Source organism: Thalassophryne amazonica, chromosome 19, assembly GCF_902500255.1.
Source record: "Thalassophryne amazonica chromosome 19, fThaAma1.1, whole genome shotgun sequence".
Taxonomy (NCBI): domain Eukaryota; kingdom Metazoa; phylum Chordata; class Actinopteri; order Batrachoidiformes; family Batrachoididae; genus Thalassophryne; species Thalassophryne amazonica.
In genome coordinates, this window is record NC_047121.1 from 23,063,987 (window position 1) to 23,077,076 (window position 13,090).

At 42.2% G+C, this 13,090-nt stretch overlaps 1 protein-coding gene across 1 annotated transcript in view; it reads right to left on the reverse strand.

Annotated features, from left to right (window-relative positions):
* Positions 1–13,090, reverse strand: part of enpep (glutamyl aminopeptidase) — a 128,436-nt gene that overhangs the window by 90,851 nt on the left and 24,495 nt on the right. Inside the window, 1 exon segment of the mRNA XM_034159631.1 lies at positions 6,043–6,156. Within this exon segment, the coding sequence (XP_034015522.1) occupies positions 6,043–6,156 (114 nt within the window).

Sequence of the window (13,090 nt, forward strand, 5' to 3'; positions counted from 1 at the left end):
GCTCCTGCTCTTACTTCCCTTCCACTTGGTCTCTTGCACACAAAATATGTCTACGTTTCTCCTCTCCATCATATCAGCCAGCTCTCTCCCTTTACCAGTCATACTACCAACTTCTAAGTCCCCACTCTCATTTCCACCCTTCTAGTTTTCTTCTTCTCCCGCCGTTTGTGGAAATGGTCTCCTCCTCTTCTTCGCCATCTTCACCCAGCAGTAGCCCAATTTCCACCGGCACCCTGTTGGGCAACAGCACCGGTGGCGGAAGTTGTTAACCCGGGCCATGACCGATCCGGTATGGAAATTCGATTCTTAGTCTGCATAGTTGGGTTGGCTTGTTTTACGTCGGGTGTCCTTCCTGACACAACCCTCCTCATTTATCCGAGCTTGGGACCGGCACTCAGAATGTACTGGCTGCACACCCCATGTGGCTGAGTTCAGTTTGTTTTGATCAGACAAATAATGTGGTGTGTTTCTGAATGACTGGGGCATTTTTAAATTTTGACCTCTGTGTTATTCTTCATTGACCCCTACCTGGCTACAACTAATGACCTGGGATGGCTATCATACATTTTTGTGTAGGCCAGGCTACACTGAGGCTAGATTCTAAGTGTTGTTTCATCGCCTTAAATGGTGCTGAAAACCTGCTTGGCCCATGGACTAATGGTCCACTGGCAATATTGTGGTACTGCATGCTATCTGAGACAGTCAAGACCAACCTATAAACTCAGTTAAATATGTAAATGGATTGAAACACATTGCGTAAGATAAACTGTTACCGGTCCTCATACAGTTGGGAGAAAATGTCTCATTATTTAAAGAGGACCTATGCAACTGTGGTCTGTTTTTCACTGTTTTGTCAGTTGTTTTTCTTTTTGGTTGCATTCATCTCTACAGAGCTCCCCCTTCAGCTTGGGAGTACACATGTCAGCGACAGCTCTCTGAAGCCCCGGTCTCACAGCATTAACAAAGGACACCGAATCCAAAACAAAACAAGAAATCTGGACTTATGTTGACTTTCAGAGGCATTGTTTCACTGACATCCAGCTTCATTCCTGCAGCTAGCACTTCATGAGAATTTTAAAACTGTTGAAAAATGTGAACCAATCCCATCGCCATCGGAATATGTACATTGCAGTTAGGTGGTCCTCAGGTAACAGATGGATTGACGTCAGACAGGTGTCCCATCTGGACCGTGTCCGGAGAATTATGAACATGTGCATTACACTCGGGGCCACCGGCCGATTTTGTCCGTGTGTGGACTTCTGCAGATGGCTGTCAGAACGTCCGACACCTTTCGGATGTGTGCCAATTCTTAAGACCGACACCACTCTGCGTGATTCCGGCTATGTGTGATGGAGGTATTAAGGTTGATGTTCACTTCATGTTTCTTTTGTTAGTTTGTCGGTTTTGTTTTGTTCCTTTTGTGCTCTTGATTTGCAGGCTTTTCAGTGATGGGGAAGGTGCAGGATCATTCGTCCACCATTTCTCAACAATTTGTGACTTTTTTCCTTCATTCAGCTATCGCCGTGTGACCAGGCCTTAAGGTTTTATACAGATTTCAGGTCCATAGCTCAACTAAAAGTGATGCATATGCTTCATATTAAATTTTGCAGATCCTACTAAGTCAATACAATCATCCATTCGTAGCTGAGCTGTTCAAAGGTTATTGGCAGATTCCTCTGTTAATTAGCACATATGAGATCACAGTCTTCATTATATCATTTGGGCTGTGTTCTATCAAAGTCATGCTGGTGGTCTGAATTAGGTGGGTGGTAATTTGGAAGGCTGCGCTGTCTCCTGTGTTGCTGTGCTCACCTTTAATGAAGACTGAGAGTGCCATATGAGGCATACTAATGTTTTTGAACACTTGGCTGCATCACATCTCCAAATCAATCTGGCTAAGTGTCAAACTGTCAAATCTGTCTTGGGCATGTTACTGGATATGGACAAGGGCAACAGAGTAGTGCTAATATTTTAACAATACAAAAGTATCTCCATGCCTCCTGCTACTACTGAAGACCACATGCATTTCCTGTGTCTCTGGCATTATTTTGTCTTTGTTGACAGAACTTTTCATCTGCTGGCAGCCTGTTGACCAACTGTTTGAAAAATAATGTTCAGGGGTAGGCTTGTTTTTGTCAGCAGGTAGGGACAGGTGCAGTATTGCTGTGGACTGAAGGTGCTGGTGTATTTAGGCCAATATGATATTTTTTGTAAAAAATATCATCGTTATTACATCATTTGAATTATTCCCTGCTGGACAAGGAGACCTTGGCACTTGCTTTGCCTGAATGAAAATTTCTTGTGTATGCAGGTTTGGACTGTCAGTCGAGGTCTTGACCAATCATAATACTCATACACTTTGGAATTCACTTAATTTCCTTAATCAGTGGTTAATCCACTTGTCACTTTAACTGCAGGCTCATTTTGCTTGAACACACAGTACTCTGTAACAACTGCATTACTGAGACACACACAGAGCCAGCTTCCAGTTTATGGCTTGTTCATGCACTGCCATCTTGTGGTGTTTGCTTAACACCACACATATCAGTATGGCTGTTTTTTTAAAATATTTTTTGAAAGAATATTGAACTCTGAACATAAAAAAAAATGTTTTACTCCTTGAATATTTGATCCAGTTTCTTATAACAAAGATATTAATTGTCTATCAAAACAAAAATGTAGTACACCATGAATTCTGTCTTTTACAGTATTGATAATACGAGGAGTCTTATAAAACTAACCAGCAGTTTTATAAAAAAAAAAAAAAACTATATGGATTTGAATGACATGCGATTACACCAATCATGCTTGAACCCTCGTGCGCATGCGTGAGTTTTTTCATGCGTGTCGGTGACGTCATTTCCCTGTGGGCAGGCCTTGAGTGAGATGTGGTCCCGCCCTCTCGGCTGAATTCCTTTGTTTGAGACGCTGCTTGAGACGGCGCGCGTTGCTTTATCAAAATTTTTTCTGGACCTGTGAGGAATATCCGAGTGGACACTATTCGAGAAATTTAGCTGGTTTTCGGTGAAATGTTTAATGGCTGATGCGAGATTATGGGGTGTTTCTGTGGCTTTAAGGACTTCCCACGGAGCGGGATGTCACGCAGCGCTCCCAGGCGACGTCGTCTGGCTGTTTCGAGCTGAAATCATCCTAATTTAAGGCTCTGTTGACCCAGGACGTCGTGAGAGAACAGAGAAGATTCAGAAGAGGCCGGCATGAGGAGTTTATGCGGACATTCCACTGTTAAAGGTCATTTTGTAATGAAAGAACGTGCGCGCAAATTCGCCGAGTCGTTTCCGTGACGACGCCGAAAATCTGTGTGCGCCGCGACAGGAAAAACACCTCCGTGTTGAAAACCATTTGTAAAATTCAGGCGGCTTTTGATGGCTTTCAACAAGTGAGTAACTGAGAAATTGTTTAACAGCTTGGGCATGTTCCAACTTGCCCGTTAAGTTTTCCAAACGGTGTTTTTCCTGTCGCGACCCCCCGCGGTCGGGTGCAGCCCGACATGCGACTCTGCCCGCACGTTCTTTCATTACAAAATGACCTTTAACAGTGGAATGTCTGCATAAACTCCTCATGCCGACTTCTTCTGAAAGTTCTCTGTTCTCTGATGACTTACTGGGTGAACAGAGCCTGAAATGTGGAAGTTTTCAACTTGAAACAGCGAGATGATGCCGCCTCAGAGCGCAGATTGCAAGTCAGGCGCCGTGGACCATCCTTAAAGCGACACTACCAGACCAAAATCTCTCATCAGCCGTTAAAATTTTCAACGAAAACCAGCTGAATTTATCGAATGGTGTCCACTCAGTTGTGCCTTACAGTTTTGAAAAAATGTTTATCAAACAAAGCAGCAGTCTCTGAGCCATTCCTAAACAATGAAAAAAATCAATGAGAGGGTGGGCGACTCCTCACTCAAAGCCTGCCCACAGGCGAATGACGTAACTGACAGGTGTGAAAAAACTCTGGCATGCCCACGAGGGTTCAAGCATGTCTGATGTAATCACCCTTGATTCAAATCCATATGGTTTTTGAAAAAAATAATAAGGTCGGATACTTTTCTAATAGACCTCGTATAGCACATATTTTGTATCTTTCAGTATTTAATAAAACAAAATTCCTTTACCATTTGAATTCCATATGTCTTACTTACATTTTCCTTTTACATTTCTTCAATTTCTTTCCTTCAAGGGTTTATGGTCTCACTGTCTCTGAATCTTTCCTCTGCATCATATCACTTGGTTTGTTTTTTTGTCTTTACTGTAACTTTACTGTAAGTTTGTCACTTCAGGTTGTTCCATTTGACTTTGGGTTGTCATGTCATTTTTGTTACTGTCCATGACTTTGAATTCTTTCTGAAGCTCTTTCAGTCAGTGTCTTCTGTTTCATGTCATTGTTTTCCCATGTCCCATCATGACTTCATAGGATCTAGGTGTTGTCTCATTGAGCACTTTCTCCATCTGCCTCCACTGTCCATCAAATCTCACATTTTTCCTGTGTAAGTGGACTGACTGACTTGGCTGTAATTTTATCAAATTCAATCTGTCTTTAGCAGAACTCTGCACCTTCTGTTCTTACAGAGGTGTTGCTGAAGGGATTGTCACCGTAACATCTCACTTCATTAGCATTTCCAGTGATGAATGTCCATTCCTAAGTGGTGATCCACGGTACGTCAGAATAGCCAAGTAAGAAGCTTCTCTAGTATCTGCAGCCTTTTTCAAACTGCACTTCAAATCTGGACTCCCTGGTCTGCTAATCCACTGAACTGGCACTTAGAGAGAGAGCTTGAGGTCACATATTCAACCCCATACAACTGGATTTACTAAAGGTTTATGTATGTGAAAAGGTGGACAAACACCATACCTGAAAGTCACAATATCACTTACAGAGTGACCTTACAGCCAGTCAGAACAATAAATAAACCAATAAAGAAATGAATTTGAAAACAAATGGCCAAATGTGAGCCTCAGGTGGAGGAGTTTAAGTATCTCGGGGTCTTGTTCACGAGTGAGGGACGGCTGGAGCGTGAGATCGATAGACGGATCGGTGCAGCATCTGCAGTGATGCGGTCACTGTATCGGACTGTTGTGGTGAAGAGAGAGCTGAGTAGGGGGCAAAGCTCTCGATTTACCGATCGATCTACTTTCCGATCCTCACCTATGGTCATGAGATTTGGCTCATGACCGAAAGAACGAGATCGCGAGTACAAGCGGCCGAGATGAGTTTCCTCCGCAGGGTGGCTGGGTGCTCCCTTAGAGATAGGGTGAGGAGCTCGGTCACTTGGGAGGAGCTCGGAGTTGAGCCGCTGCTCCTCCACGTCGAAAGGAGTCAGTTGAGGTGGCTCGGGCATCTTTTCCGGATGCCCCCTGAACGCCTCGCTGGAGAGGTGTTCCGGGCACGTCCCATTGGGAGGAGGCCCCGGGGAAGACCCAGGACACGCTGGAGGGACTATATCTCTCGGCTGGCTTGGGAATGCCTTGGTGTTCCCCCGGAGGAGCTGGGAGGTCTGGGCGGCTTTGCTTGAGCTGCTGCCCCCGCGACCCGACTCCGGATAAAGCGGAAGAAAATGGATGGATGGCCAAATGTTGAAGTGTTATGTCTGTTTTGAAGATGATGATAGGCAGTTTTCTTGAGAGAATTATCCCTGATTTGAGCAATACACAGAATTAATGTGTAAATGGTGAACAATCTGACAAACCAGAAACAGCATGAATTGTTGAACTTTGTGTCATTTCACATACTGGTACCAGACTCACTCACCACGTGTGAATGTCAGAAGTGTGCATATGTGGGGTTAAATCCTTTATTGCACAATATGTCTTCTGTGACCATTTTTTTTATATGATCTTTCCAGTGTGCTTTCAGTTTGGGTATGTGTGTGTGTGAGTGTGTTCTAAAAATGATAATTTAATCTAAATGTCCACCAGACTGGAGTGTATTTTTTGGGTGATTTGACATCATAGTGAAGTAAAATCACATTAACTTGTATCTTTAACAGCATTAACTATATATCCACCTTTGTAGAGTTAGGGGAAGACTCACCATGCCCCAACTCGGCTCAGCTTTCTCCACACCAATGTATTCAAAGAAACTGGCAAAGCCCTCATTAAGCCACAGGTCATCCCACCAATCCATTGTCACGATGTTCCCAAACCACTGAAGAAAAAAAAAAAAACATGAGCTGCGTTAATGGAATCCAAAGACATAAAAATGTAAAACATAACCATCTAACTTTCTGTCACATGTGACCCCAGTCCACTCCTCTGCCTACACCTATCACACAAGATAACCCCTCCCAGTCCTATGTCATCAGTAACGTCACATAATCCTCTCCCATGAAGATAGACATAAAGACAGACAAACACACTATCATGGTGCAGCCCTTTTGGGCCAGCTGTTATGATTCTGAACTTTTTTCCACATTTGTGCTCTGAGCCTTTTGCATTTTTTACTCATGTCATGCCATGTATCATAGTCATACTTAGGTTATGTTGGGGTCTTGTTTCACGCTCAGGTCAGGTTTCCATGATCATGTTATCATTGGTTTTGTTTCTGTTCATCATTCTTGTATTTGTTCATTCTTGGTCACTTAGTCACTCCAGTTTTAGTTTAGTTCTGTCTATCACATTTTTGTATTATGCCTTAGTCACAGGTTTTGGTTATTATTTGTCTTCAAAAGTTTGTCATCTGATAATGTTCTGTTTGTTATTTATTGCATTCACTCTTTATCAGTTAGTTCATTTTATTTATTGCCTCTTTGAAAGCCTGAGGAAAATGGGCCGTTCAAGACATTGTTCAGAAGAACAGCCTAGTTTGATTAAAAAGTTGATTGGAGAGGGGAAAACTTATACGCAGGTGCAAAAAATGATAGGCTGTTCATCTACAATGATCTCTAATGCTTTAAAATGGACACAAAAAAAAAACAAAACAAAAAAAAAAACAGAGACGCATGGAAGAAAACAGAAAACAACCATCAAAATGGATAGAAGAATAACCAGAATGGCAAAGGCTCACCCATTGATCAGCTCCAGGATGATCAAAGACAGTCTGGAGTTACCTGTAAGTGCTGTGACAGTTAGAAGACACCTGTGTGAAGCTAATTTATTTGCAAGAATCCCCAGAAAAGTCCCTCTGTTAAATAAAAGACATGTGCAGAAGAGGCTACAATTTGCCAAAGAACACATCAACTGGCCTAAAGAGAAATGGAGGAATATTTTGTGGACTGATGAGAGTAAAATTGTTCTTTTTGGGTCCAAGGGCCGCAGACAGTTTGTGAGACGACACTCAAACTCTGAATTCAAGCCACAGTTCACAGTGAAGACAGTGAAGCATGGTGGTGCAAGCATCATGATATGGGCATGTTTCTCTTACTATGGTGTTGGGCCTATATATCGCATACCAGGTATCATGGATCAGTTTGGATATGTCAAAATACTTGAAGAGGTCATGTTGCCTTATGCTGAAGAGGACATGCCCTTGAAATGGGTGTTTCAACAAGACAATGACCCCAAGCACACTAGTAAACAAGCAAAATCTTGGTTCCAAACCAACAAAATTAATGCCTTGCAGATGTGAAGAAATCATGAAAAACTGTGGTTATACAACTAAATGCTAGTTTAGTGATTCACAGGATTGCTAAAAAAGCAGTTTGAACATAACAGTTTTGAGTTTGTAGCGTCAACAGCAGATGCTACTATTATTGTGAACACCCCCTTTTCTACTTTTTTTTACTAGTAGCCCAATTTCATAGAATTAAGAGTTTGCAAATCATGAATGCTTGGTCTTGTTGGATTTGTGAGAATCTACTGAATCTACTGGTACCTTGTTTCCCATGTAACAATAAGAAATATACTCAAAACCTGGATTCATCTTTTTAGTCACATAGCACTACTATTATTCTGAACACAACTGTATAATTGGGCAGCATAGTGGTTTAGTGGTTAACACTGTTGCCTCACAGCAAGAGGATAATGGGATCAAGTCCCGCCTGTGGCCTTTCTGTGTGGAGTTTGCATGTTCTCCCCGTGTTTATGTGGGCTCCCTCCGGCAGCTTGACAACCGGCCCTTAATTGGGCCAAATACTAGCCTCTCTCTCCTAGTCTGTGATTGATTGGTGGCTGAGATGCTGACGTCAGCCTTACTGTGATAGGGTATGAGCGCTGCTCTCCTATTGTTCGTTTAGGAGTGGGAAAGTTTTAGTAAGAGTTTATGTTGGTATTTTGTTCATGTGTTTGCTGAATAAACTTATTCATTCATTCATTCATTCAAATCTCACTCCAAAATAGAGGCCACTATGCGGCCCAATTCATAGCCAGGCCGGTTGTCGGGCTATCCCTCCGGGTGCTCCAGCTTGCTCCCACATCCAAAGACATGCGGGTTAGGTGGATTGGAAACTTTAAAATTGTCTGTAGGTGTGCGTGCGGGTGAAAATGTGTTTGTTTGTCTGTATGTGACCCTGCCATTGAGTGGTGTCCTGTCCAGGATGTACCCCGCCTCACGTCCTATGACTGCTAGGATAGGCTCCCGTGACCTTTTAATTGGCCTCAGGTCATCACTCAGCCATCACCACATCGACCACCAGTTCAAGTATCTTTGTCTACGCAGAAGAACCCATGCACATTGGACAGTCTTGTCTTTCACCAGAGGAACAACGACAGGTCACGATGTGCGCCTGCATGTACTGCGGGGTCTGAGGCCATTCCATTATCTCACCAATATGTTCAGAAATAAATTCAAAACAATTTCATATAATTAAAATGTTTTAACACAATTCCAAACGTATTGAACAGAAACAACAGAAGAAAATGCTTTTAAAAAGTGAATTAATAATATAGATATAAAAAAAAAATGGTTGTTGGCACCCTTTTATTAATTCACAATAAATCAGGGCTTTCACACCAGCTTTTCTTTACACATCAGTGTATGAATACATGATCAATTCCAAATCAGTGTGTGTCTTGACTTCATACAGACCAATCATTAAGAAATACAAACATAGTGATACTGTATAGTAAATCCATGTAGAAGAGGCAGCTTTTAAATACTGAATGACTGTGCAACAAAGAGACGAGTGAGGGAAGCCATTAAAACACCCAGGGCAACTTTGAATTTGCAGGTTTCAAAAACCAGCGACAGTGAGGAAAATAAGTATTTGAACACCCTGCAATTTTGCAAGTTCTCCCACTTAGAAATCATGGAGGGAACTGAAATTTTCATCTTAGGTGCATGTCCACTGTGAGAGACATAATCTAAAAAAAAAAAAAATCCGGAAATCACAATGTATGATTTTTTAAAATAATTTATTTGTATGTTACTGCTGCAAATAAGTATGCGCACTGACTCATGCATTCCCGCTATTAGCGTGCTTGTTGTTTACCTTACTGAATGCATTCCAAGGTTTTCTCTTGTTCTGAGATTCATAAAAAGAATTATAGTTGAACCAATAGGTATACACACAAATTCAGCTCTCTCTATATGAAAAAGAAAACACAATAATGTATAATGTCATCATCAACAGAGCACTCAGTGAGAATCACCTCCACTCCAACATCAGGAGTACTACTTCAACAATGAGTGTTTGCAAGAGATGCAGGATTGTTAGGATAAAAACAGAGGAGAACGGCTGCTGCAATACTGTAATTACAAATGGACATAGAAGTTTGTTAAACCAACAAAACTTTGTAATTTGAAGGTTTCAAAAACCAGCTACAGTGAGGAAAATAAGTATTTGAACACCCTGCAATTTTGCAAGTTCTCCCACTTAGAAATTGTGAAGGGGTCTGAAATTTTCATCTTAGGTGCATGTCCACTGTGAGAGACATAATCTAAAAAAAAAAAAAAAAAAAATCCGGAAATCACAATGTATGATTTTTTAATAATTTATTTGTATGTTACTGCTGCAAATAAGTATTTGATCCCCTACCAACCAGCACAAATTCTGGCTCACACAGACCTGTTAATTTTTCTTTAAGAAGCCCTCTTATTCTGCACTTTACCTGTATTAATTGCACCTGTTTGAATTTGTTACCTGTATAAAAGACACCCATTCACACACTCAATCAATCACACTCCAACCTGTCCACCATAGCCAAGACCAAAGAGCTGTCTAAGGACACCAGGGACAAAACTGTAGACCTGCACAAGGCTGGGATGGACTACAGGAAACATTTGACCTCTGTAATTGCAAACAAAGGCTACTGTACCAAATATGAACATTGATTTTCACAGGTGTTCGAATACTTATTTGCAGCAGTAACATACAAATAAATTGTTAAAAAAAATCATACATTGTGATTTCCAGATTTTTTTTTTTTTTTTTAGAATATGTCTCTCACAGTGGACATGCACCTAAGATGACAATTTCAGACCCCTCCATGACTTCTAAGTGGGAGAACTTGCAAAACCGCAGGGTGTTTAAATACTTATTTTCCTCACTGTACATCATTCTAATACAGTTATTGTTACTGGGTTAGCACATTCATACTGAACTAACACCATAAGAGACTGGTTTTATTTTCCATTTTTGTTCACATTAAAGTCATAATCTCCTTACAGTAACCTGTCATGAAGCAACAACAGAAAGTTCCGAATATATTATCAGCTGAAATGAACACTTGGCAAGTGGCTTATCAGGCACAACAATGAGAACTTTGAACACTTCACACCACATTGAGATGGCAGTTTATGTTCCTTTAGGTATTATCTAGTAACTGTTAGGACATGCTTCTTACATACACAGTAAAAAGCGTAGTATATTTACGACAGTGCTCAAAAGGAAAATAATGTGTCACACCTGTGTGTGTGTGTGTGTGTGTGTGTGGGGGGGGGTAGGGGGTGGGGTGGGGTGGGGGTGGTGATGTTAAGGCCCCTTCACACATAACACGATTGAAGCTGACAAAGCATTTGTGAACAGCACATGCACTCTACATTCATGTGTTGCTTGCACCTGTAACCCATCCAACGACAGGCAAGATGAGGTCACAATGTAAGCTGATCGTGTTCGCAGCATTCGCACACTGTCATACGCAGGTTGGACACATCGGGCTGCGGTATGATATGCTGGACGACATCATAGCCCATGCCACACGGTGGCAGAATGATGTGATTGAGGCAGCCTTCACACCAGCTGCCGAAAGACAGCAAGTGCCCTTCGAGTCAATCAATCAATCAAATTTTATTTGTTAAGCGCCTTACAACAACCTAAGTTGACCAAAGCGCTGTACACATAAAAATCGCATTTAAAATATAGTTAAAAAGAGGAACACATTCATTTTATTCCCAAGTCTAAAAAGACTAAGTATCAAAAGCACGTCTAAACAAATACATTTTGAGTTTTGTTTTAAAAAGGGGCAGATCCGAGATGGCATGCAAGTCAAGGGGCAGCGAGTTCCAAAGTTTAGGACCTGCTACTGCGAAAGCACGATCACCCCACTGTTTGCTTCGAGACCTGGGCTGCTCCAACAAGTAGAGCTGTGCAGATCGTAGAAATCTGCTGGGCTGGTGAAGAGTCAGAATCTCACATAGATACGCAGGTGCGAAGCTGTGGATGGAGCAGAAAACAAACAGGAGAAGTTTGTATTGGATCCTGTATTGCACTGGCAGCCAGTGGAGAGAGCGCAGAACAGGTGTGATATGGTGATGTTTACAAGAATTTGTGAGGAGCCGGGCAGCAGCATTCTGTACCAGTTGTAATCTGTGTAAAGATGTTTGACTGAGTCCAATGTACAAAGCATTGCAGTAATCCAAGCGTGAGCTGATGAATGCATGAATTGCTTTCTCCAGGTCACAACAACTGAGGAAGGGTTTCACTCTTGTGAGAATGCGGAGCTGAAAGAAGCTTGTCTTAACAACAGAGTCAATTTGTTTATGGAGATTTAGGCCAGTGTCCAAGTGAACTCCCAAGTTTCTGATTACGGTGTTATGGTGAGGAAGTGAGTGACCGCTTGAGACAGCGGCAAGTAGGCTTGTGGTGCCAAATAGACAGAATTCCGTTTTGGATTCATTTAGACACAGGACATTCTGTGTGAGCCAGTGCTTGATGTCATCCATACAGGTGTTGATGGTCTGAAATGCATCTGGAGAATCTGGTGAGACTGGTAGATAGATTTGAAGATCATCGGCGTACATATGAAAAGACACATTATGGCTAGAGATGATTGAACCCAGAGGCAGCATGTAAAGAGAGAACAGAACTGGGCCCAAAATGGAGCCTTGCGGGACACCAGAAGACAGTCAGGCTGTAGAAGAGGAGTGGCCATTGATGAAAACAGAGAAGTGCCTGTCCGTTAAATAGGACTTGAACCACTGCAGCACGGGACCCTGAAAGCCCACCTGCTGAGCTAGACGGTTCAGGAGGATGGAGTGGTCCACTGTATCGAATGCTGCAGTGAGATCAAGCATTACCAACAGTACAGGTCTCTTTGAGTCCAGGGACAACAGGATGTCATTTTGGACTCTCAAACAGTGCGGACTCAGTACTGTGGTGTGTACGAAAACCTGACTGAAATTTATCAAAAATCTGATTCTGGTCCAGAAAAGACAGCAACTGATTAAAAACAAGCTTCTCTAGAATTTTAGAGAGAAAAGCCAAGTGGGACACTGGTCTGAAGTTTGATAGTACTCCTGAATCAAGGTTTGGTTTTTTAAGCAGCGGTCTGACCACAGCCTGTTTGAAAACAGCCGGAACAGTCCCAGATCTTAGGCAGTTGTTGAAAAATAAAAGAAGCCTTGGTCCTACTGTGTCAAAAATTTGTTTCAGCATCTTTGGTGGAATTATGTCCAGGGGACAGGTGGAGAGCTGAGAGAGAGACACTGGCACAAACTCTTTGAGGACACTGGAACTGGAGACAACAGAGGGAGGTGAGCTTGACAAAGTAGGTGTTGTGAAAGTGTAGTGACATGGACCCACAACAGGGGGCGTAAATGAAGGGACAATGAATGAGCCAAAAATAGAACACTTTACTGTTGTGAATGTGCACAAGGAAATACAGACGGTTACAGAATTTGTATGTAGTCAATCTACAGAGGTGACATGTGGGCAGGCTCGAGGATAGAAGACGTCTGTCCAGAGAAGAACTGGATCCCACACGAT